The sequence below is a fragment of the Babesia bovis genome (assembly GCF_000165395.2).
Source record: "Babesia bovis T2Bo chromosome 4 map unlocalized Chr4_1, whole genome shotgun sequence".
In the NCBI taxonomy this organism is placed as follows: domain Eukaryota; phylum Apicomplexa; class Aconoidasida; order Piroplasmida; family Babesiidae; genus Babesia; species Babesia bovis.
In genome coordinates this window covers 765661-788143 of record NW_026261571.1, presented here as the reverse complement: position 1 = coordinate 788143, position 22483 = coordinate 765661, and the positions used below count along the sequence as shown (strand labels likewise).

General features: G+C 42.0%; 10 protein-coding genes across 10 annotated transcripts; 7 read left to right on the top strand and 3 right to left on the bottom strand.

The window, feature by feature from the left end:
* The first annotated feature begins 75 nt into the window (after nucleotides 1–75).
* BBOV_IV007370 (DNA polymerase family protein) lies at nucleotides 76–4415 on the top strand. The gene is made up of 3 exons (XM_001610611.2): nucleotides 76–520; nucleotides 556–736; nucleotides 773–4415. Exons 1-3 carry the CDS (start codon nucleotides 82–84, stop codon nucleotides 4386–4388), a joined length of 4236 nt encoding a protein of 1411 aa, XP_001610661.2. The 5' UTR covers nucleotides 76–81; the 3' UTR covers nucleotides 4389–4415.
* Nucleotides 4416–4716: 301 nt separating this feature from the next.
* On the top strand, nucleotides 4717–8261 carry BBOV_IV007360 (Adenylate and Guanylate cyclase catalytic domain family protein). Its single transcript, XM_001610610.2, has one exon. It carries the CDS (start codon nucleotides 4763–4765, stop codon nucleotides 8186–8188), a length of 3426 nt encoding a protein of 1141 aa, XP_001610660.1. The 5' UTR covers nucleotides 4717–4762; the 3' UTR covers nucleotides 8189–8261.
* A 154-nt stretch (nucleotides 8262–8415) lies between these two features.
* On the bottom strand, nucleotides 8416–8877 carry BBOV_IV007355 (Cyclin-dependent kinase regulatory subunit family protein). The gene is made up of 4 exons (XM_051767538.1): nucleotides 8741–8877; nucleotides 8681–8702; nucleotides 8524–8645; nucleotides 8416–8488 (listed from the first exon to the last, which is right to left on the bottom strand). The coding sequence occupies exons 1-4, from the start codon at nucleotides 8866–8868 to the stop codon at nucleotides 8425–8427; spliced, it is 336 nt and encodes a 111-aa protein (XP_051623669.1). The 5' UTR covers nucleotides 8869–8877; the 3' UTR covers nucleotides 8416–8424.
* Nucleotides 8878–9108: 231 nt separating this feature from the next.
* BBOV_IV007350 (uncharacterized protein) lies at nucleotides 9109–10076 on the top strand. The gene is made up of 4 exons (XM_051767903.1): nucleotides 9109–9398; nucleotides 9437–9610; nucleotides 9647–9866; nucleotides 9920–10076. Exons 1-4 carry the CDS (start codon nucleotides 9112–9114, stop codon nucleotides 10073–10075), a joined length of 837 nt encoding a protein of 278 aa, XP_051623286.1. The 5' UTR covers nucleotides 9109–9111; the 3' UTR covers nucleotide 10076.
* An 863-nt stretch (nucleotides 10077–10939) lies between these two features.
* On the top strand, nucleotides 10940–12405 carry BBOV_IV007340 (uncharacterized protein). The gene has a single exon (XM_001610608.2). The coding sequence runs from the start codon at nucleotides 10968–10970 to the stop codon at nucleotides 12375–12377; it is 1410 nt and encodes a 469-aa protein (XP_001610658.1). The 5' UTR covers nucleotides 10940–10967; the 3' UTR covers nucleotides 12378–12405.
* On the bottom strand, nucleotides 12333–14505 carry BBOV_IV007330 (uncharacterized protein). The gene has a single exon (XM_001610607.2). The coding sequence runs from the start codon at nucleotides 14447–14449 to the stop codon at nucleotides 12389–12391; it is 2061 nt and encodes a 686-aa protein (XP_001610657.1). The 5' UTR covers nucleotides 14450–14505; the 3' UTR covers nucleotides 12333–12388.
* BBOV_IV007320 (uncharacterized protein) lies at nucleotides 14467–15011 on the top strand. The gene is made up of 2 exons (XM_001610606.1): nucleotides 14467–14702; nucleotides 14741–15011. Exons 1-2 carry the CDS (start codon nucleotides 14537–14539, stop codon nucleotides 14995–14997), a joined length of 423 nt encoding a protein of 140 aa, XP_001610656.1. The 5' UTR covers nucleotides 14467–14536; the 3' UTR covers nucleotides 14998–15011.
* Nucleotides 15012–15036: 25 nt separating this feature from the next.
* Nucleotides 15037–16559, bottom strand: BBOV_IV007310 (Polyprenyl synthetase family protein). Its single transcript, XM_001610605.2, has 5 exons — nucleotides 16386–16559; nucleotides 15701–16349; nucleotides 15543–15666; nucleotides 15364–15506; nucleotides 15037–15328 (listed from the first exon to the last, which is right to left on the bottom strand). The coding sequence occupies exons 1-5, from the start codon at nucleotides 16550–16552 to the stop codon at nucleotides 15038–15040; spliced, it is 1374 nt and encodes a 457-aa protein (XP_001610655.1). The 5' UTR covers nucleotides 16553–16559; the 3' UTR covers nucleotide 15037.
* A 189-nt stretch (nucleotides 16560–16748) lies between these two features.
* Nucleotides 16749–17374, top strand: BBOV_IV007300 (uncharacterized protein). The gene has a single exon (XM_001610604.2). It carries the CDS (start codon nucleotides 16815–16817, stop codon nucleotides 17316–17318), a length of 504 nt encoding a protein of 167 aa, XP_001610654.1. The 5' UTR covers nucleotides 16749–16814; the 3' UTR covers nucleotides 17319–17374.
* Nucleotides 17375–17738: 364 nt separating this feature from the next.
* Nucleotides 17739–22457, top strand: BBOV_IV007295 (formin homology 2 domain containing protein; the record flags this gene model as incomplete). Its single annotated transcript, XM_051767048.1, has 1 exon — nucleotides 17739–22457. Exon 1 carries the CDS (start codon nucleotides 17895–17897, stop codon nucleotides 22455–22457), a length of 4563 nt encoding a protein of 1520 aa, XP_051623633.1. The 5' UTR covers nucleotides 17739–17894.
* Nucleotides 22458–22483: the final 26 nt, after the last annotated feature.

The following is a 22483-nucleotide window of genomic DNA, read 5'->3' as shown; positions in this document are numbered from 1 at the left end:
AATCCTATGGGTTATACGGGGATCCGTACCCAATTATTATAATATATACTTACACATCGAATTTAATGTATATCGCATAACATGGCTCCTTTTACAAAAAATCGTTTCTTAAAAAGTTTTGATCAGCTAGCAGACTTTGATTCTGTTCGGCGGAAACAAGCGGTAGAACAGATTCTTGTAAGCCTGACCTCTTCTGATGGCTCAACAGAGGGGGGAAACGATTCAAATGATCAAGCAAAATCTATGGACCTTGACGAAAATGACAAATTTAAGAATCCGCTCTCTAAATATCGCAGCTACAAATTCACCTTTACGGTTAATGATCACAATCTTCTACAATACACTCTCGACAGGCTTTTAAAAGGACTCACGGGTGACCGAAAAGCATCCCGAATGGGTTTTACTGTAGCTCTGTTGTCTGTTTTAGCTCTTCATAAAGATAAGATACAGTGGGAATCCTTAATACTAGCTGCCATTGATTATACGACTATACAGAATGCAGCTGGTTCCGAAATTAAAGGTTAGTCCATTGAGATAATTGAACACTTGGCGCAGATGTACTCTGTGGAAGGTTATACATATTTTTCATCTTGCAGAAAAGTGGCGCTTTTTGCAACAAAGAAATGCCGCATTTGGAAAAGGTGATCGACAGCATTTGGAATGTCTATGACAGCAAGATACATTTTCAAGATGCCTCTTGCGTCTTGCTTTGGTTGATATGCCGTGATGTTTTAAGGTTAGTTGAAGACCTTTTGTGTTGACAGTTCTCCAGGGCAACTAAAGATACCGATTTAGCGTTGAAATATGTCAGCAAAAGATTATCTTTTGTTTTAGATACCGATTTTGTTGAGAAAACGTTGAACTGTGCAAAGGATACTAATAACTCCAAGCCGGGGAAGTTACTAGACGAATCAAAATCGCAAATAGGCAAAAGGTTACCCGGGGTATTACCGTGTAGTTTGTTTGGTTTGTATTTACGATTATACGATGATATATCGTTTTTTGATAGGTCAATCTTACCTAATACGGTATTGAACAAATCTCCTTTAGATGAAAGCAATTTTTGTTTGACATTGCGTTACGTCTCGTGCATACCTAGCAACCACCCGGTTATAGGCTCTTTTTTTGATGTAATCATTGATAGCATCTTGAGAAGTGACCATCCAAATGGCATGTTAGAGAAACTATGGCGTTCAATAAATTTATCTATGTTGGATCCAAAAGGCACTTCCTCACAGCGTCATTTTACAGGTTTGAGGCTGTCATCGTACTTGTTACTCAAGACTAGACATATCCCTGAGTTTCTAAATATTTACTTCACTGCTGGAAGTAACCTATTCGTTCTTTTAAGCCGTTATCACAGAGCTTCTAAAAGCGATATGAGAGATATGGCTAATAGCGTGATCCAGCTTTTAGTAAATATATTTCAGCTGGATGATGTTGATGGCGTCAGTGATAACTTTAAAGCACAGCAAAATCCGCTTATTAATGATGTTACTATTTACACCGACATAAACCGTCTTATAGGAGATTCGTCAGTCTATCAACATCCTATTGAAAGTTCTGCAAAACCGAACACACAAAAGCTATATAAACAGGCAAATATAGAGGATATTCACGGAACCAATGCTACAAAACAAATCACGATAAAACCTTCTCTGAATGGAAAAACAGTAATGGAGTACATGGTTGCAATCGCCGATGCAATGGATTACACTACGAAATCCTCAAACGTTTATCAACATCTTTATAAAGCTTTACTACACCGAAGCGAAAACATTACAGAAGTATATGAGAATTTAGAGTCTTTGATAATAGATATGGATGTGGAAAATGAAGAAAGAAAGTTCTATTGGATTTTGAACATGTTGCAGTTTTGTCTAAATGCTTCCAATAAACATGAACGGTTCAAACTTTTACAAAGGTTCTTAACTACCACCCTGCTTTGCGTTTCAGATGTAGTGGAAAATGGTCAACATCTTAAGGCTACAATATCAAGGTTCATCCACAATGACCAAGAACTGAGGATTCTCTATATATCTGATAAACCTGTAAATGACTCACATTCTAGTACATCTAAAACTAACAATACTGGCCTAGAACTACAAGATAATCGCTCTACCAAGCTAAAATCGCTTTTTAAACAATTGGTTGCTTTATGTTTGACGTCAATATCAAGGCATCTGCAACATGTTTTGGATAGAAAAACTGAAGATGCTAAGAGCAGTAATTTGAAAGATGTGGAGACTAATGAATTGTTAACTAGTATCGAAATAGTCTACACTTCTTTGGAAATAGTCTCAAAAGTCAAACATGTGCGAAGTATAATGTACGATAACCAGAGTTCCATTCCGGTCATTGAATTAGCGGCTAAGGCACCACAGAAAAGAAGGGAAACTGAAAAACATGTACCATCTGAAATAGATAACCTATCAGCCAGGTTGATGGAGAATGGTATAAGAATGAAAAAATTGGCTGTAAACACTTCCAATATGATGTTGATAACGCTTTGCAGTGAAGCATTGGGACTTTTATTATCAATTCTATCGTGGAGCACATATTATATGGATAAAATTTCCAGTTCGTCGCTTGGCGGTGGAGAATCTCAGCCATTGATTGTTATAGACAAGATTGATGTTATATTGCCTTTTGCCAAATCATTTGCAGAGGCCATATCTACGAAGAAGGTAACTGAAGAGTCGGTACTGACCTCTCTCTTATCAAGTGTGCTGTTAGATACTCTTTTGATTGATGACAATTCCACTGTGTTAGAATTGCTCCATTCTATTACGAAATGGCTTTGGAAGATGTCCAGCAGGCTTGCAACTCGAGAAATGTGTGAGGATATACTTCAGCATTCATTAATTGAGGATGATTTTTCCGAACAGTCTGATGACGATATGGAAGATGATAGCCCTTCTGAATCAGACTCTGAAACAGAAGTGGGCGTTGATGATTCTGAAGAGGATTCAACAGAATCAGGAGACTCTTCTGAGGATGAGGATAAGGATTCAGACTTGGAGGATGCTACTAGTGGTGACGACGAGGACGAAGATACGGAACAGCCCGATGAGATGCCGGTAACGAAAAAGCAGAAAATGGATACATCGACAAAACTGTTGGGTGATGAATCAGATCTTGAGTTGTCCGGGGTGGATGCATTGGAAGAACTGTTGAAGGACGAAGAAGGAAATTTGGAGTCTCTCCGCATGGCAAGGATGTTGCAGAGCACTGGTATAAACTTTTCTAAGGAATCATTTAACTCAATGATGCGTAATTTGGATCTTCTTCGATCGTGCATTCCTGCGTTTACACTTGATGAGTGGTATGTGCGAATGGTTTTGCGTTTATATTCCTCCTACGAGAGATCTATCAGTATACGTGCATCAAAAACACCGAATGACCCAATGTACTCTATGTTAGCAGATTATACGTCTAGGATAAAGAAAGTATTGCTTGAGGCGATGCAACAGATCGCTTCCATGATGCGTTCCCATCAACATGCTGTTAAAGGTGGCCCCAATTCAAAAAAACCAAAGTTGGCTGATTCTGTTGAGATTTTAGATAACCTGATAAATTTGACCTTACAAGCTGTTCGTAGCCAGCGTATGAATATTGCAAAGGAATGTCGTCAAGTAGCAGTCGCTGCGTTTGTTTTCTGTGTACACGTTGAATCAATTTTGAATGGAGGCAACGTTGCTGTGCAAAGCATGATGGTTCTTTTGACAGCCATTTGTGCTGCTTGTATGTTCAAGAATACGAAATTTGGGACAAACTTTTTTGTGCAGCTTTCGCAAAGGCACCCTTCTGCGTTTAACAGGATTAATATTCTGAAATTAGCTTTAGAGTCGAAAGTATCTTTTGTTCAGTCAGAGCTCTTGTCAATCTGCTCGGTAGTTGTTACCGCTGCAAACAAAGAGGAGCCCTTGAAGCCAGCGAAGCTTTGCCGACGTAAATGTGGGAGGATATTGGATAAAATACTGGATGATGGGGGCATATTAAAGGAAAACGCTATTCCCAAGCAGCATTTGGTATCGTTCATTACTGACAATATATACATTAGCACAGTACAGACACTACCAGATGTATTGGCTTTATTGAAAGCAAATTCAGAAGCTGTTATTACATCAAATGTAGCAAACGAATCAGGAAAAAGACCTATGAAGAATCGTGGAATATCTCCACAATTGACAAAGGCAATGGGCCGTCTGATATCTAATATAGTTCGTTGTACTACCGTGGATACAAAGGGTAGGAAGCACCTCGAAAACATTAAGAGCGCGCTTCAAGATCTTCTGGACACACTAAGCTCATCTCAAGGAAAAAACAAGCAAAACAAAGCGCTGATGGCGGCAATGACGCAACTGTGCCGTGCTTTAGACGAGTAGTCTAGACACTGATGGTATATCCTTCGGCGAAAGTGAAATAGTCTAAGCCACGAAAATGGCGCTAATTTTATTCAAATCTTTATCCACTTTATGTAGAATATGGTGCATCTGAATCTGTTAGGCTGATACAATGTGTTATGTACACATCACACACTAGGCATCAACAGCGTGGCCTGTTTGCAACTGCACATCCAATGAATTACTTTAGAGATGTATCAGAATATTGATTTGACGCTACATGATGTGACTGTTAGCAACGCTCATTGAGGAGCGTCCACGAAAAAGTGTTATCACCCTTGATCGCAATACATAGTCAATTGCTTTTTTCTTATTTGATGATGTTTACGTGATGTTACATTATTAGTTATCTAGACATGTTGACTATGAACCTATTATGCTGCGGTGATCGTGGCAAAAATGTTGCAGAACCTCCTGAGGAATCCGACTACATTGATTTGGCAGACGCTATGCGTGAAGAAGAACAGATGCATGAAGAATGGGAATGGCTAAGCATTCGATGTGAACGGCGCCTTAATGAGCACATGTACTTTTATAAAAAAGAGATAAGTGATATATATGATACATTAAGGGACAATGGATCGACATCAGCTCCGGATAAATATACTAGTTATGTTCCCAAACTGGTTCGTCGTTTTATACACCGCCGCATTGGCAAACATGAAATGCCTTCGCGTACCATTGAGGAATGTTATGCGGTAACAGTATTCTGCGATGCTAGTGGTTTTACTGCATTGGCCGAGGCCATTGAGCGCTCTGGTGATCCAGAGGCTGCTGCCACGCTAGGAAAATCTCTCAACGACTTTTTTGACCCTTTGATCAGTATAATCAACAATTGGGGAGGTGATATAATGAAGTTTGCAGGTGATGCTGCTCTTGTGGCTTGGTTTATCCCTAAAAATGATGGACACGACAACCATAGTGGTACCCAAGATAGTGGTAGAAAGTTAGCTAGTGGTCGTGGAGCCGAATGTTTTGAACCAAGTCATGAAGACGCTTGGAAGCAATGTGCGTTAGCTTTGAAATGTTGTGAAGAACTACACAAGACACTTCATGATTTCCCAACAAATATCGAAGGCAAAACTCTAACATTGCACATAGGGGTTGGATTCGGCAAAGTATGTGTAATTCACGTGGGAGGTTTGCTGGAACGATGGGAGGTTGTGGTTGCTGGCAAGCCACTGGAAGAAATAGCCGTTGCTGAGCCTTTAGCTTCCAGCGGCCAAACTGTGATTTCACAATCAGTATATGATGTAATGTGCTCCCATATCGAGGTAGATACCATCGATAATTACCCTGATTATCATTTATTCCGCCGTTTTGTTGAAGACGTCGACGTGGATCCAGGAGATATTGTCAATGAGAGCTTTGACTTTCCAATAGAATCTTTATCGGAATTCCGGCATTATATGCCCAACTACATTTTTAACAAGCTCCTTTCAGGATACAGTACTTTCAACAATGAAATGAGACGTTTATCAACGCTTTTCATTTCTGTCCCTGGGTTAGATGTGGCTTCTAAATCAGGTCGTGAACGAGCACATCAGTTTATGAAAATTTGTCAGCGCGCCACTTATGCACTTGAAGGCAGTGTCAACAAGTTTTTGGTAGATGATAAAGGAGTGGTGCTTTTAATATTTATCGGATTCCCGCCCGTGTACCACACTGATGATCCAGTTAGGGCTGTTTTTGTTGGCTTAAAGATTGCCCATGATTGTGCCAAATTAGGTTTGAAACCAGGAATTGGAATCACATCCGGATCTGTTTGGTGTGGTACCTTGGGTAACGACATTCGTCGGGAGTATACTTGTTTGGGTGACTACGTAAACCTTTCTGCTCGTTTAATGGGCAAAGCTGCCAGATACGAACAACATCGCATTTTGGTTGATGAAGCAACCGTTAAAGAAGCGGGGAGCATATTAGAATTTATCGAATTAGAATCGGTGAAGCTGAAAGGTAAAGAAGCGTGGGTGAAAATTTTTACGCCTACCGGTAAGGTGCGTAAATTAGATCCTCAAGCACTGCAAAACATGTCTCCTCTTGAAACTTGGCGTCGTTGGGAATCTTACAATGAAGTTCGACGGAAGTTACTCACCAATGGTTTACTGGAGCGTGGTGGTGTCATGCTTGTGAATGGCCATAATGGTTGTGGAATTGGTGATATGCAATCGTCCATCATTCGTTTGGTAAAGCAGGAAGGATTCACAAATTGTTTTTCGGTTAGTACCATGAAAGAGGATTCTCCTGTAATATCAATTGCTTCTGATTTACATTATGCGTGGCGTAATCTATGCACTTCACTAGTTTCTACATGGGCAACTTGCCCTGCACGCAAACGAATGATGGGAGCGTATCACTCCAAATATCGCTATCTCCAATCCGAAACTGGTGTATCAAAGAAGGCAGTGTCCGATATTGTCAAGGAGCTTCTAGATCCTGAATACCATTGGCGCGTCGCTGGAATAAAGTCACTTATCCTGGGTCTTGAAGTTGAACCTTTGCGTACGCTGTTCGGCCACTCTTTGATTCCTGCACCTCAATCAACTCCTGGTGTAATGGGTAAGCTTCAGCGTTGGATGTCTGAAGGTGAGCTTCGAGATGCGGAAGAAGAATTTTTTGAGGCTGACACAGGGTCCACCACGGAATCAGAAGACGGCTATGATAGTGATTCGTTGTTTCCCGAGGAAGACCAACGGTATGATACCACACTTCTGGATCAACGTATGCTAGAAGAGTCCATTGCACCATTTGTTGCGTCTATGGTTGAGGGTTTCTCTTTGAAAGAATGTATTTGCATAGTATTGAACATTAGAATGGGCAGTTCGGTCTATGCTACTATGGCTGACGACTCGTGGGTTACTGTATGTCACCTAGCCCGTTTGGCTATGCAACGTCGCAAAGAGCTTATGGATGGCACATCCACGGCTAAGCCATTTTTGTTTATAATTATGTCATCTCCTCAGCACATATTCATTCGTTGGCACATGGAGCTTGTAGCTGTAGCCAATGAGTGTAATGCACTAATCAAGCTGCCAAAACTTACACAAGATCAGCTTGCTGATTTCATAGCTCATGCTCTTGATCTGGAGGATTCCAATTCCGTGCCTGAAGAGCTTGTTGATTACATATACCAAAATACTTCTGGGATGCCACGGTTTGCCTACAGAACCTTAGATAAGCTGGTAGCATCCGGTGCCATAGTCTTAGAGGACGTTGAGACTGGATCTGCTGAGACTTCAGACGACGACGAAGCGGACACTTTTTACAAAACTGGTCTCTTGCGTCGAGATGAGATTCTTGATTTTTTTCATATTCCACGTCGCCCCGGCAGCAGGTCAATATGTGCTGAACAGATGCAAGATCTTGGCATATATTTAGATGACCCTAAGCGTGTTCGTAAACGTCTGGTGAGTTGGAATCTTGACAATTACGGACTTATTGATGAGACTCTTTCATTTGCCATGAGTGCTGTTGATAGGTTACAGCCTGATGAGTTATTTGTTGCTAAGGTGGCTTCTGTATTGCCATCACCCTTCACTCGAACGGATTTATTTGGTAAGAACCCACAGGGCTTTACTGATGAGCAGTTTGATACGATTCTCCGTAATTTATTGGCCAACGAAATTGTAGAACCAATTTCTAACATACCACTTATTGATGCGGCTTCACCTGGTGATCTGTCACTTCGTCTTGCCAGTGCTGCGATAGCCAAAGTGCTAACTCAGCGGGTAATGGAAGATGAGCGTGCTTGGTTTGCTGAGCATTTTGCTGTTGCGCAATGACAGGATCGTTATGCGTGTAAACCATGCTATCGTTGCTATATAACTAGTATAATGTAATTATGCTATTCGTTTTTAAAAAGAATATTTTGATGGTTGATTGTTTGTATGTCGAATTTACTACCTCAAGAGATCACATGTTTTTCGAACTCTGTTTGGCAATGTCATCGTATGTCTTGATTGCTATATGGTCCTACCACCGGTGAATTGCCATAACACTTATGTAGTCCATAATAGTATTATGTTTTCTTAATCAGTACACTGTTTATTTTGCGTCTAAGACAGAGGACTTGCGGATTGGGTCTATACGTTATTTTAGAAGCTAAAATTCAACATACGGGTACACATAATAATGTTGCCACCCAGGAGTTTGCCTTATTCCTAGTGCTACTACAATGAATTCTTCAGATAAGAGTTTACAACCATTTTGCTCTAATGCCTGGCGATATATGGTATATTGCTGTTGGAGTATGTCATACGTTGGTGTATACAAACCTCGCGAGTAAGTATTACGTGCCTAATTAAAATTAGCACTTTATCACACATTCCACTTACTTGTATTCGTAAACGTCATCATTATATTTCTCTGAGTGGATTTCACCCGATGTTGCAAACGCCCGTGAATATCGAAGGCGGTATTCCCAGTGGTTAAGTGCCTCATAATTGATTGTTCTCAAAGCCATAATTTGTTCATTGTGGTTACCATTGCACTATCTGTTCTGCTGTGCAGCTAGACAGTTGCATATTGTTGAAGAAAATTACGCCGAGCTGTTTCTATGGTTACACGGGTATACAACATACAACCATAGCTTTAATGCTAACATAACTTTGCCTTCTGCGATTATAAATAACATATATAATAATACACACTCTTACAAGATGTAAAATTATTATTGTTAGCTATTTAGGTCATGTTATTGTTTTCGATGGATGGAGGAATATCGGCAGTATGCTGCCTCTGTGATTCGGGAGCGAAATATCGCTGTCCGGGTTGTCTGAGGAATACGTGTAGTTTGACGTGCGTATCTGCTCACAAGGAGAAGTATGGATGCAGTGGACGGAAGCAGCCTGGCTACATCCCCGTATCGGAGATGACAACTCAAACTCTGACGAAGGATGCAGCCTTTTTAGATGAGGTTTCACGTGCCATAGAATCTACATCACGTGCATTTGTCCATCGCCAGGTTGCTGCTAACAGTGTTGCATCGAAACAGTAGGTTGATATGGTTTCAACGTCATTTTTGATTTTAGTGTAAAACCAACTGTACTAAGAAAATGCTGTGCTGAACGAGGCATACAAATGTTATCGTGTCCACCAGTACTATCGAGACATTTGAATAATTATACGATAATTCGCAAGAACACCGTATTTTGGACTGTAGAGTGGTACTTCCATGAGTTTGATTTGGTTGTTTATGAAAAAAGGTACTTTGTGTTTAGATGTATACTATTTAGCATCAGATTTAGTGAGCGTTCATCGTTGAGACAAGGAATAGAACGTATATTTTTGCGCGCACTTAATAACAAAGAGAAGTTCGCGGTGCCGGACCATTATCGCGATTTAGCCAATCTAATGGCGTTGTTACCTGATCTGGACACTCCAATCACTGATAGGAAATATTTTACATGCGACTTAGATGATAGCTTGAGGTCTAATCTTGAACACTCCAAAATAAATGAGGTATGTTTATTATAGGTTTATATACCACCATTACGATACTATATAATGTGCAGTATCCCCGTATATTTATCATTTTAAAGAGAAATTTGTACAAATACAAATTGGTGGAGCGGCGAGTTGTAGATATGCAGATCTCTGCAAAATCTAACAATGCAAGTAATATTGACGACATCACGAATGCAACATCGTCTGCTGGCCCAGCAGAATAATTGTAATAATTTCATTTACATAGATCAATCCAGTTAATTCCATGGTATATCATATAGGAAGTGGATAAGATGCATTCCATACTATAGAATCAACTTCCATATATTTCCTCTAGGAGCATATAAAATGATTATAGCTGTGGTATTGAAATTTTCGGCACTTTACTTCAGAATCTGTCACATATCATTCTTCCCTTAGTGGATTAATGTATTATATTTTACTTCATTAATCACACCCATCGTATTATGTAGAGACAATGGAAAGAGGGTAATGCATTACAATTAAAACTAATATAACAAAAGGGCAATCTATACAGATAAAATCTAGTTATTCAACACATCTAAAAAGACCGTACGGTTTATGGAATGGAGTAGGGAGGTATGTAATGAGCATTACAGCGCTGCAGCTTCGGAAAGAACAGTTTTCATTGCCCGACAGAGGAAAATTTAAGGCAAATGTTAAAAATTTATATGATTTCAAATTTATATTGCCAACGGCCAAATTTGGCGAATGCTTGTTGTCTACACACTATGAATATATAGGGAGATATATTCTATTATCAATCTTGTATATCTTAGCTTTTAAGTGGTTTTCATTCACTTTTATGTTTTATTCCCAGGTGTAGATCATGTGGCGTCGTATCGAGTGATCTAATGGAGTCCAGGAGGCACACACTTCGGAGTCTTTACTGTGGTCTGTAGCGTCTTTTGCCATCACATTTACGACTAAACACGCTTATATGACCCTTTGTTTTTTGCATTACATTAAGGAGTCTGTTTTTGTTATATTGTAAGCGAAAATACTGTGTCTAGTGTGTACTCACTGACGCGACACCGCGTACACTTTCTGTTTCATCGCATTTTTTCTTAATATGTTGCGGTTACGTTATTTTTGATGATGAGTGACGAGGTTGCCGATGCTTCTCGGCGGCTCTCAGGTCTAGAGATCCCCGTGTTCTCCATGCTGGAGTCACAAATGGGTGACCCAGTCTTATCGCATTGGATAGGTCCTGATGGAGTGGTTGCTGGTACGGCTTTAGGTCGTATTTCAGCATATCTATTTGACATTCCTTCAAGTGTTAATTCGGATTTATCTACAGTAACTGTTGAGAAGCCTATGGATACGCCTTCACCTCCTATCACATCTGAATCGGATGACCCTTCTCCACCTTCTGGAGATGCAGCTATCGCTACTGTTGATTTACCCACCGCATCACCCCCTGAAGATTCTCCGAACAATGATGCTCCATTGGTTCCTCCACAGGAGTCCCACAGTGATGCGGTATATATCGGTATGGAGGATTCTCTTTACGAAGGAGACGAGGACCACGGGAGTAGTGGTGGCTTTAGATTTAAGCAGCTAACCTCTCTTTGTGTTTCTTTTATGAGTTACTTACGTTGCGGTAGCAATGGCATTAGTAAATCGAGTATTTGCGATGTATTGCCTGGGCGTTATACGGTATTTGCGTCCTTTTCTAATGAAGCGGTTCGTGCTGTTTTTATTAACAATCGTTTGCTCTATTGTTTGATAGGGACTACTGCCATTGCTGTCTACGATGTAGACAAGTATGCATTGCGGAATGAATATCGTTTGTCGTTATCTCGCAACGCCGGTTACAAGCAGATAACCTTTTCTGGGTGCAAGATATTGGTTGACTGTATGCGCGGATCTACAATTTTAGATCCTGTGGCTAAAACCCAGATAAGTTCTACCCATCGTGTCTATCCTTCCAACGTGCTCGATTTCAATGGTTCCGAGATGATGTGTTATTATCGCAACATAAACAAGTATTTTGTTCAAGTGATCACTCTTGACAATGACTCGACTAAGAAGGTATTGTTTTCTATAGCTATGCCTAAGAGTGTATATCTTGTGACTCATGGCAAGTTTTGGGGTCGAGATCGTATAGTTGTGGTTGCTGACATGCTTATGATTACTGTGTTCAATCACCGTATGTTGACTGTTCCGGTCGCCAAGAGACGGCTTAGGGTGGATATTATGGCACTATGTGGTGGTTTCCGTGATTTCCTTGCGGTGTTGACTAAGGACGCCAACCTTTTGCTTTTGCATGGAAGGACTCTGGAGACTTTCCACAGCATATCACTTTACCCGGCTACGTTTGAGCTTGGGTGGCCCTATTCACTGATTAACTACAATCGTATTCTTTCATTCACATCTGACGAGGGTGTTTATTGTTTGAAGCTTCCTAGTAAGGTGTTAACGGTTGCTAGTGAGTGGCAAGTCAAGGACAACAGTAATGACGTTGGTACCGACACAGATCCCACAACTACCTCAACGCTGTAAATATAATACATTCATATATTTAGCAGCATGTTTTTTTCTACATCTAGAGTACTCGTCTCATAGTCGTAGTCTATATCTGGCTTTTCAAGGCCAAATTTCTTCATGTACATTTCGGGTACATCCTTCAGTGATTCCATCAATTGTTTGCATGTGTCTGTGTAATGCGGTTCCAGAAGTATACTATTTAGATGTAGTTTTATCAATGGCATTTTCTCTGAGAGTTGTGATTTCATTTTTGTGAGCATCTCTTGGTATAGACCATCGTCATGTTTACTCTGTTTCTTAGTGAAGTCAATAAAATCCTTCAAAATGATATTTGTTACCCCTGAGCAGAAATGCCGCTCAGCTTCTGCATATAGACTTTCTATAGCACGGTACGCCTGTGACTCTTTGAAATCGGCCAATTGTTCCAGAACATGCTGTATGTTGCTCATTACGATGAGTTCTTCGTTAATTTTCGTCAATTCTTTGTTCAGAGGTTGTCTCTTTTTAAAGTCATATTGCACGTTTATTAGTGACGTTTTGATAGCATGGATTACGGTTGTAACTAGACCGTTTATATGTGGTTCTCCTAGGTATTCCTTGTTAACATTGACAATAGCTATACCAAAGCATACGGGTGGGTATACCATTCCCCCTTTCAAATTGTCTTTTACAGATGTCAACAATTCATTATCCCAATCTAGCTCCAACTCTTTATTATTGCACAAGGAGTCGACATATGGTTTCCTGTCATATCTACGTATATTTTCCATCACATCACGATGTACATTTTTTAGCAATAACATCTCGACTGTTTGATAAAATTTCTGTGCCTTGAGCATGAGTGGGCTCAACACATCTTCGTTGTTGGATTTAGATATAGGGTTTATTAGATTGTTTTTGAGACTGCTTAGTGCCGCTCTCATATCCGCCGACGTTTGAAGTTTTGCAATATGTTGTTTACATGCTTCTGTAAAATAAAAGACTACATTTTCTACCATAGTTCCTAGTGATTCATTTGTGGCATCACTGACGAATGTTTCTTTGAACGTCAGTATCTCCAGGTTGCATATTATCAGGAAAAATGACGCAATACTTTCAAAATCCTTGAACGATTCCATCTTGTGCATCATTAAAGGATTTAGCATTTTGATCCTGTTGGTTATGTAATACATTTGCAGTTGCAAGAATTCTGCGGTACATACTTCCGTAACCTGCAAAGTGTAGTATTTACTTAGATTTCGCACGCTTCTTCCAATACGCCTATACTTATTGTAATGTTCTGCTACGTCGAAGTGCTTCACATCCTTAGATATATCGTTGGCAAAGTTATAGAATTCCTTGAATACCATCTTTATCACGCCGAATATACTGGTTCGCAATGCTTCGTACTGGTATCGTGTGGATTCCGCATTGAAGTAATCCGTATGTATGCTGAAAAAGTCAATGGATGCATCTATTGCGGGTAACATCGTATTCAATCTATCTGCAATCTTGTTGCCGTAGTCGAGGGTACGTGTTAGTAGTTGTTCTTCATCATCCGTTGCAGTCGCCGTAGGATCACTAGTGGTCTTTGTGCGTATAAATTCGTTATTTTCAATTTGGTGAAGCGTGCGTGCAAAGCCTTTATACTGCGAATAATGGTTGTGCATTTCTTCCAGCATTCCTAGTTTTTCTCCTATCGTAGCCTTTCTCTCTGATAGTATGTTGAATTTTTGGTTGACATGTTTGAAGTTTAGGCAGTATGTACTCTGTTTATGTGTTAATTCATCTACGTTGTGTATACATTCTTCGTGCATTGCATGTATGTGATCTAGGCGACGCTCTAGATCGAATATAATGGCATCCCATCTAGAGTGTAGTCGTCCCAGTTTAGCAATGAGGTCTTCCTCCCGCACTCGTTCATATATTGGATCTATGTCATGGCTATAAGCTTCAAGAGAAGTTATCTTCCTGCTTACACCTGTTATAGATTCCTCTCCGCACGTTTCTGCGTCATCGTAGTCTTCCTGTCGTAGCACTTTGGAAAAATCGTGGAAGGGTCCAACATTCTCCCAATGTATGGAGAAATCTGCCAGTGCCTTTTCCATATGTATACACACTGTTTAATGCGATAATAAATAATTTCTTGCCATTTACTGTGGCACAAGCCTCGCTAGGGCTAGCACTCTGTAGACATGGCGTATAGGTTCCTACGCGAGGGCCTATACACACGCCGACAGCCGCTACGCCGCAATGGATTCACTCCATTTATTGAGGACTTGATGTGGGAGGCTACTGATTGGCATTATCAGCATTATATGCGTCGTGTTGCAAGGGCATCTTTGCTTACACATCAGGAAGGTAGGTATCATATTTTGTGGCTTTTACAAATCAAATAGGCATTGATGCGATTGTGGATACATTTCGCAAATGTAGTAAAGGTGGTTTGGCTAAAGGAACCGACCGTCTTTTTTTTCGTATTGCAACTCCTAACATTGTTCCTTACCGCCGGCAAACGAATCCATTCTGCCAGCGTTCGAACAACGGCACTGGTTGGCAATTATATCATCGTCAGCTTGAACGTCATCCAAGACCTTACCGATCACGTCAGCTTGGCGGTACCGATTTAACGGTACCTGTGATGCCGAAACACTGAACTATATCTATTTAAAGTTATGTTTATAGATGTTGTATCTCTATCCTTTCAACCGTGTCAGGGTGTCATATACGAATCTGAGCAACGACTGTGATAGGTCGGACAGAGGTGAATCTGGTGATGTTTTGTTTCCTTCCATTCCTTTCAGGATTCTAGAAACTTCAGCCAGATGCATCATGACTGCATACCTGCTACGTTCATATGCCTGGCTGCATGTTACATAGGGTAGTACAGAGTCTACATTTCCTGATTGTACCGTACCATTTGTAACTAATACCCCAAGTCCAGGGCTTTCTGGTAGTGCCATTAACAATGGCATTGTGATTAGACCCTGGATTTTATTATGAAACCATACACAAAGCTTACCGATGATAAGTCATTGAGTGTTGGTTTTCCCAGGTCACTGCTTCCGCATTCATAATCCAGGAGGTCGTCGTATATCTGGAATGCCATGCCCACGTGTAAGCCTAGCAGGTAACATTTATGACACGTTATTTCATCTTGGCGCACTGTTGTGTATATAATTACATTAGCTGTTCACTTACGTAGAGAGGCGATGGAAGCGCAGCATTCTGCGATAAGTGAGGCTGTCTTGAGGAACGTTTTCTTCAGGTAGTTGCACATCATAGATTCTACATTGTCGGTACCCTCAACAGTTGTGATTTCACCCTTTATGTATATGTACATAATGCCTTATACCTACCTTAATTAGGTTTTCCAGTGCTTTTGACATTCTAACTGTCAATACCTGGGACCCTAGGTTAGCCACTGTGGAACACGCCCTGGTAAGCATAAGGTCGCCTACCAAGACTGCTATTTTCACACCAGCTTTGACATGTACTGCAGGCATTCGTCTGCGCAAATTTGCACTATCCAATACATCGTCGTGCATCAGACTACCTATATGCACAATTTCGTATGACTGCAGCAGTCGAAGCACCTTATCCATAAGTTCTGTTGATAGGTTTCCATAATTCATGTAACCTAGGGTGCTTCCCTCGTCTGCGCTTGTGGTATTTTCACCATGGGTATTCCGCATTGACAGGAGCCTTGCTACCATAAGACCTAGTTTGGGTCTGAATAGTTTTGATTGTCCCGTTAGTACATATTTTACGACATCGTTGATCTCGGTGTTATCTGTCAGCACCTGCGATTGTATGCGTTCCTGGAATTTATTAACGAGTCGTTCCAAGGTGGTATGTTTATCTGTGCATGGTTCAGCACATCCTATTTCTTGTGATACGCGAAGCCGTTCAGATTTCAATTCAGCTCCACCAAGTTGATATATCCGCGATGTTAGCGACACAGCCTGTTCGTATTCATGGCTGTATTTATGTGATTGAGATATGTACCTGGAAGATATACAATTAGGTCAGTAAGTAACTTACGGGCTGGTTACAGTATCATCTATTTGGTAATTATATGACGGTGTGGTTCCTGATGTATGTAAATGTCTTCTACGTTGGAATGCCAGTTGCAATGGTCGGTGATTGAATACAGGTCTTGCGCTATTGGCGCAACGTAGCGCGTGTTGCCAGCAGGCGTCGCTGTACATGGCACCTTAATAGTTGTTTCTCTCTATAATTGCTTTCCTAATGTGTCACATAATAGTCAGGGTAGACATAATGTGTAATTTCCCAACCTAGCAGACATTGAGCATTGTAACAGGAAAATATTTTTCGCTAATGAAATTACAGATTAGTCAACCTTAGTAAATAGCCCCTTTATATCTAACTAATCCCGTCTAATAAACTGTGCGGCAGGTTTTATTATTAGCATCAGCCCTCCATGCAAGCACATCGGAACCAGGTGATACTATGATGGGTATTCACCGCGTGATTGGTACAAAGCTGCTTATCACAAAGGCCCTTCTGCACAGTCAGAAGGGCGCTGTAATGTGTAGTGGTTACACAAGTGTAGCAGACTTACCTCGTCTTCTAGAGACGTCTGAGCGTCAATATACCATTTCATCACACATGTATACAACTACATCATTAGTGCTACATTTCATAGATAAGGACACATTGGATAATGGTTACAAGGTATATATCGCAGGGGATCCCTCAGGATGCGTACGGGTGAGAATACCTCTCGACAGACAACTTCTTGAGCCGCTCGAGGGCAAGAGTTACATGTTGATTGATGTTGGCGTGGTAGTCATTCGTGGAATGTTACACATAGAGGTCCTTGCAGGGAGCCGCCTTATGCCGTGCAGTGATGACAACGGGTTCCATGTCCGCCGGGATAATGACGTATCCACGGACTATGTATGTGAAATTATCGGGAAAGAGAATGTTTTGAACACGGCTGTTGCGCTATGAGTTTTGTCCATATGGTTGAAATATTTGAAAACGTCTTAACATATATGGCATCACTAATTACTGTATCGAGTTATACGGTAACTATATACAACTCTAGCTTATATACACAAGCTATGTTACATTAGGAATGACATATTGCCAATAATATCGGATTAAATTAGAATATCATTTATCCAAGTGTGTAGAACAAAAAGACATTGATGGTAGACATATAAGTAAGCGTATATTGGTGGGAAACAACTGTTTTATAGATGTACAATTAATTGAATAGGCCCTATATTGACGTCTTTGTCTAATTTCGTTTATACTATGAACCCGATAGACACGGTTGGTGTTTAGGAGGCCCATAAAGGCCACGTTTGTAGTGTTCATATCGTTCATGTACCATTTGTATGCCACTATAATGCCTAGGTTTATTGCTAACCAGGGATTTTACTCACGTTAAGATGGCTACAATGGCTAATAAATCCCTGATGTCGTCATTATCGTCAAAGAATCTATCACTGTCGTCTTAAGTTTTCAGTAGCCATATGGCTAAAGAATATAACTTGATATTATAAACATTACTACGCAAATATGCCGTTTGGTCGCGCCGGCAGGGGTACTTCGCCCCCGGATGCTGATACTGAGAATGTGTACTTTAGCGGCGCTGGCTCGGAAACAGCTAAGGCAGCACCTGTGGTTGCCGGACGCAGGAGTCTGATAGAGACGCTTCGGGATTCCTATAAGGCTAGAGATACACCTAAAGAGAGTCTCGATTCCGTTATTCAGTCGCTAGACTTGCAGCATATCGACACTGACCCTAATAATGCCGACCGTGGTACATCTTTTGTACCACCTGGTTGGGGCGGATTGACTCGAGGTAACGTCGTACGTCGTGGCAATACGATGCCAGGTACATTTGACCGTGGACTTGGTGCCCGTGGTTTATCCATGCGTACTCTGAGTAACCGTCACTATGTTCAATCAGGCTATTCTACACCGTCGGATGTTGAATCATCGGTAACTAGCGATGAGGACATTAACCCTGGTATACTATGCAATAAGAATGCACTCGGCTCTATTTTCCGCAACCGTGGCAAAACTGTCCAGCGTGCTAAGGAGCGGATGCGCCGTCAATCTAGACATGACTTGCATGATGGCCGTGATTATTCTACAACTCCACAAAGCAAGGTTACCAATTCGCCACATTCTAAATCGGGGCGCAAAAGAACGGAGTCATCGGCGGATCTACTTCTTTCAGAGGAGAGCAGTCCGGGCACTACTGTAAAAGATGATGGAGTTAGACATAACAAAACTTCGCCTAATGATAATATCAGCGCCGAATCTGCTGTATCATCTGGATCGCCCAGGTTGAATGTTGATGCGATATTTTCCAAGATAAAGCGTGCAGTGTCTCATGACCTCTCCGATGAGATACGACCACCTCTGGTGCATTCGTTTACTAACAAGATATTTGCCATACGTACGCCATGGCAATTGCCAATGAAGGAGAGTAGTTTACGCAACAATGTTCAGCAACTGCTGAGTTTCTTCAGGTTACTTGAGCGTTATGTTGAGGACCAGGTATACAAATTTGGTCCTGCGATACACCCTCGCCTGGATCGTGTCTATAATGACCTTTATGCTAAAGTTGGTCATATGTTCAAGCGGCTTCCTAATAGTCAGCTATCCCAGTTAGACGAGCTTCGTCGGATTGGCGTCGTTGGTAACGACGTGTACGATTTGGGTGACCATCGCCCAAGAGGTGCTCCCGTATACTATCAGAAGTTCGTTATCTTTGATTTATCCTTGGATAGTTCATCTATATCCCAGGAGCATGGTGACTTGTTCCATCGTCAGGTTCTCCACTTTCCTATGAACTTTCGCGGTTTGCCTTCTATGCAATACCTTTGTGCAGTTTCTTCGGCAGTTCTCTTTTGGTTAGACTTTTACAATCGTGACAATGTAGTTATTTTCAACTACAATTCTTTGAATTACAACATCTTGCTGACTTTTGCGTGTTCGGTGGTTGCTTCGCAGCCACTTGCTACGGCTAATGAGGTGGACCAGTTAATTATGGGTTCTTTTGACTGGCGGCGTAACTGCCGTGTTTTCGGTTCTAAATCAAGTAGAGATAGGCCTGATCCAACAAAACCTAACGACATGCCTCAGATGATACCCATAGCTCGCTGGCCGCCTTCTTATAAGCGTTACATGAGTTATTTCCTAAGCATGTACGTTACTCCCATAGACTTTGTGCTAGCCCAGCAATTTAGGATCAAGCGCATTACTTTGGTAAATTGCTTCTTACCTGGTACTGAGGTTATGCTAGAGATATATCAGGTTGGTCCTGATATTTCCCAGGTTGCGTCTACCAGGCGGTGGGCAAGCACCGAAAGGCGTGCTCAATGCTCAAGATACTCTGCTGCATTCTTCCCCAAGTGCGTTTGTGGCGGTAAGGATCGTGATGGAGTCATGCTGGTTGCGTGTTCTTCGGACTACCAGCTGTTAAACAGATCCATAAGTTCGAAGCCCGGCAGAATGGGATATGTTGGTGAGGTTATTTTTGACTTCAAACTGGATGCCAGCGGCAACCGTCAGGACGTGGTGGTATCCGGTGACGTTGCTGTGGTCATGATTGGTGTGTCTATGAAGCAGCGCAAGGTAATTGCCAGTTACAGCTTCAATACTGGCTTTATCAATAGCGAATCCCTGGAGATACCAAAGGCTGAATTTGACATTTGGGACACTTCATTGGCCATACAGCCGCAGGGGCAGATGACCATTGCCATGGAGAGTCGGCAGCGCCACAACACTGATGCTTGGAATACAGCAACCACGCCGATTGTAATAACACCGCCAATGTCCGATGTTGGCGTTTTCATGCGTCACCACATTGCTAAGGTCTACCCTAGCGACATAGATAAGCTAGTCAAGGCTACTGGTTTGTCCAGTGATACTTGTGAGTTTGCTTTGAAGCTATGCCCCCGTTACATGGATGCTATGGCCATCCTCAACGCTTTATTTGTTCCCAAGAATGCAAAGGTAGAGGACATGGTCACAGCAGGCAGCGGTGCTGTTATACAGCAGGGTGATCTTTACGCTGTGGATTCAGTCGATACCCTGAATGGCTACCCTGGAAGTCAACCTTCGATAGGCACCCTCAGCATCGGGACTGGCAAGCAATCTGGTGATACCAGTGATAGGACTGACATAGGGGCCACCTTTACTTCCTCGGGGGATGTTCATACTGGTCTTACAGTGGAGCAGGTTGAGCGGTTGTTAGTTGACCGTGAGGGTGCTATGCAGCTGCTTCTAACAGATGGTACTACGATGCCAGTACCACACAACAGTATCACCTCATTGTTCCAGATGTTTGGAAATTACCAAGGACATGTTTCTGGCAGCCTCTTGGTTGATTCACCTGGTGAACGTATCCACCATGGTGCGGCGGTTGGTTCAGGACCCTTTCCAATTGGTGGCGCTGCAATACCCTCGCCTTATATGGGTCCTGGCTTCCAGCCAGGTACAGCTTCACCCACTGGAGTATCTATACCAGGTGAAGCAACAGGCACGGTCTCTAAGGACGGCGGTGTTACGCGTGATATACACAAGGACGCATCGAAACCAAAGGATCCGTCGACTGAAAGCGGTCCTGCTGCACCATCCAAGCCCAAAGAGTCGGATGCTGCAACAGCTGCTCCTAAATCCGATGATACTAGTACTACCCCTGCTGATAAGCCTCGTGAGCCTTCTTCGTCCTCCACTGTGACGAAGCCGTCACCGGAAGCACCTGTGCCAGTTGTCAAGAAGCCAGCTCCACCTCCTTCACCATCATCTAAGGCTGCGCCGCCTGCTACTAAGAAGGCTCCTCCTCTCAAGATGAAGGCACCTCCACCACCAGCTGGCCTCAAGGGAAAGGGTGCATTCACACGTAAACCGCTACCGCTGGGTATCAAGCTCCACTGGAAGACTTTGAATGATAACACTGTCAAGGGGACGATTTTCGAAAACTTGCCTCGTAACTCAGTGGAGGACCGTGTATTTGACTTTGTGCTTGCAAAGAAGTTATTCAGCAAGGCGGCAGTTAAGCGCCAGCAGGCTCTTAAGGCGCCTGATGTAAAGCGTAAGCTAATGCAAACTATATTAGACGCTAAGCGTGCCCAGAATGTGGGCATCATATTGCGTTTTCCTAAGGAGTCTGATTTCGACGAGTTGATTGATGCTCTTGATAATTTGGCTCTTGACAACGAGTTGATCAATGTAGAAAACCTGTTCAAGATACAGACTGCTCTGCCTCAAGGTACAGAGCTGGAGCTGTTCAACGCTGCTTTGGCAAGTGGTGCCAATATTGCTACTTACAGGGACATTGAGCAAAAGATATTCAAAATCATCGCAAAGAAGGACATGGAAAACAAGGTGCGTGTTGCATTCTTTTCGATTAACTATAAAGCACTTCTTAATATGCTGGACAGCCAGCTGTCAGTGTTTGAGAGAGCGAATGACCAGATTTTCAATAATCCCTTGTTACCTACCATGATGGGTGGTATATTGCAGTATGGCAACTTTGTTAATCACGGCGACGACTGTACCGTAAAGACTGTAGGGTTCAGTCTAAGCTCTGCTACTAAGCTGATCGATATCAAGTCTGCGGACAATACCATGAGTTCAATGCACTACCTCATGGTTAACCTCACTGTCAAGTTTCCGAATTTGGATTTCATGTCAATTGACAAAACGTTATCACATGTATTGGATGCTGAGAAGATCAGTGCAACTGGTATTGATGAGATTTTTGACGAAATTCGTGACGGTCTCAACTCACTGTTGCGCATGGTTGACAAACTCGATACGGAATCAACGCTATACACAAAGACAAAGGATGTAATTGCTGCAAGCACAGAGCTTATAGGCGCTGCAACGGAACGCAAGATCAAGGTATTCGAGATGACACGGAACACCTGGCGCTACTTAGGCGAGGAGTGTAGACAGGGTAACTCTCTCGAGGAGATTTTCCAGATTCTGGCTGACTTCATGCGCTGCATTAAACGCACGATGACTGAGATACAGCAGAAGCCTTCGAAATACATTGTTGCGTTGAACGCTGACGATGAGCGTGAGGCATTCAACCAAAGATTCTCCCGTACACGTCGCTAGTTATTACTGGACACTATATTAAAGTT

What these genes read in the sequence shown, in the direction of transcription:
- BBOV_IV007355 (XM_051767538.1), bottom strand. Translation starts at nt 8,868, where the DNA reads ATGGCTTTGAGAACAATCAATTATGAGGCACTTAACCACTGGGAATAC. An exon ending in GATGACGTTTACGAATACAA is followed by an intron (nt 8,703 to 8,740) that starts GTAAGTGGAATG and finishes AATTTTAATTAG; the next exon opens with GCACGTAATACTTACTCGCG. An exon ending in ACGTAATACTTACTCGCGAG is followed by an intron (nt 8,646 to 8,680) that starts GTTTGTATACAC and finishes ATACTCCAACAG; the next exon opens with CAATATACCATATATCGCCA.
- BBOV_IV007370 (XM_001610611.2), top strand. Translation starts at nt 82, where the DNA reads ATGGCTCCTTTTACAAAAAATCGTTTCTTAAAAAGTTTTGATCAGCTA. An exon ending in AGCTGGTTCCGAAATTAAAG is followed by an intron (nt 521 to 555) that starts GTTAGTCCATTG and finishes CACTTGGCGCAG; the next exon opens with ATGTACTCTGTGGAAGGTTA. An exon ending in ATATGCCGTGATGTTTTAAG is followed by an intron (nt 737 to 772) that starts GTTAGTTGAAGA and finishes ACAGTTCTCCAG; the next exon opens with GGCAACTAAAGATACCGATT.
- BBOV_IV007310 (XM_001610605.2), bottom strand. Translation starts at nt 16,552, where the DNA reads ATGTACAGCGACGCCTGCTGGCAACACGCGCTACGTTGCGCCAATAGC. An exon ending in GATGATACTGTAACCAGCCC is followed by an intron (nt 16,350 to 16,385) that starts GTAAGTTACTTA and finishes TATATCTTCCAG; the next exon opens with GTACATATCTCAATCACATA. An exon ending in CGCTTCCATCGCCTCTCTAC is followed by an intron (nt 15,507 to 15,542) that starts GTAAGTGAACAG and finishes TATACACAACAG; the next exon opens with TGCGCCAAGATGAAATAACG.
- BBOV_IV007360 (XM_001610610.2), top strand. Translation starts at nt 4,763, where the DNA reads ATGTTGACTATGAACCTATTATGCTGCGGTGATCGTGGCAAAAATGTT.
- BBOV_IV007330 (XM_001610607.2), bottom strand. Translation starts at nt 14,449, where the DNA reads ATGGAAAAGGCACTGGCAGATTTCTCCATACATTGGGAGAATGTTGGA.
- BBOV_IV007300 (XM_001610604.2), top strand. Translation starts at nt 16,815, where the DNA reads ATGATGGGTATTCACCGCGTGATTGGTACAAAGCTGCTTATCACAAAG.
- BBOV_IV007350 (XM_051767903.1), top strand. Translation starts at nt 9,112, where the DNA reads ATGGATGGAGGAATATCGGCAGTATGCTGCCTCTGTGATTCGGGAGCG. An exon ending in TTGGTTGTTTATGAAAAAAG is followed by an intron (nt 9,611 to 9,646) that starts GTACTTTGTGTT and finishes ATTTAGCATCAG; the next exon opens with ATTTAGTGAGCGTTCATCGT. An exon ending in AACACTCCAAAATAAATGAG is followed by an intron (nt 9,867 to 9,919) that starts GTATGTTTATTA and finishes TATAATGTGCAG; the next exon opens with TATCCCCGTATATTTATCAT.
- BBOV_IV007340 (XM_001610608.2), top strand. Translation starts at nt 10,968, where the DNA reads ATGATGAGTGACGAGGTTGCCGATGCTTCTCGGCGGCTCTCAGGTCTA.
- BBOV_IV007320 (XM_001610606.1), top strand. Translation starts at nt 14,537, where the DNA reads ATGGCGTATAGGTTCCTACGCGAGGGCCTATACACACGCCGACAGCCG. An exon ending in TTTGCTTACACATCAGGAAG is followed by an intron (nt 14,703 to 14,740) that starts GTAGGTATCATA and finishes CAAATCAAATAG; the next exon opens with GCATTGATGCGATTGTGGAT.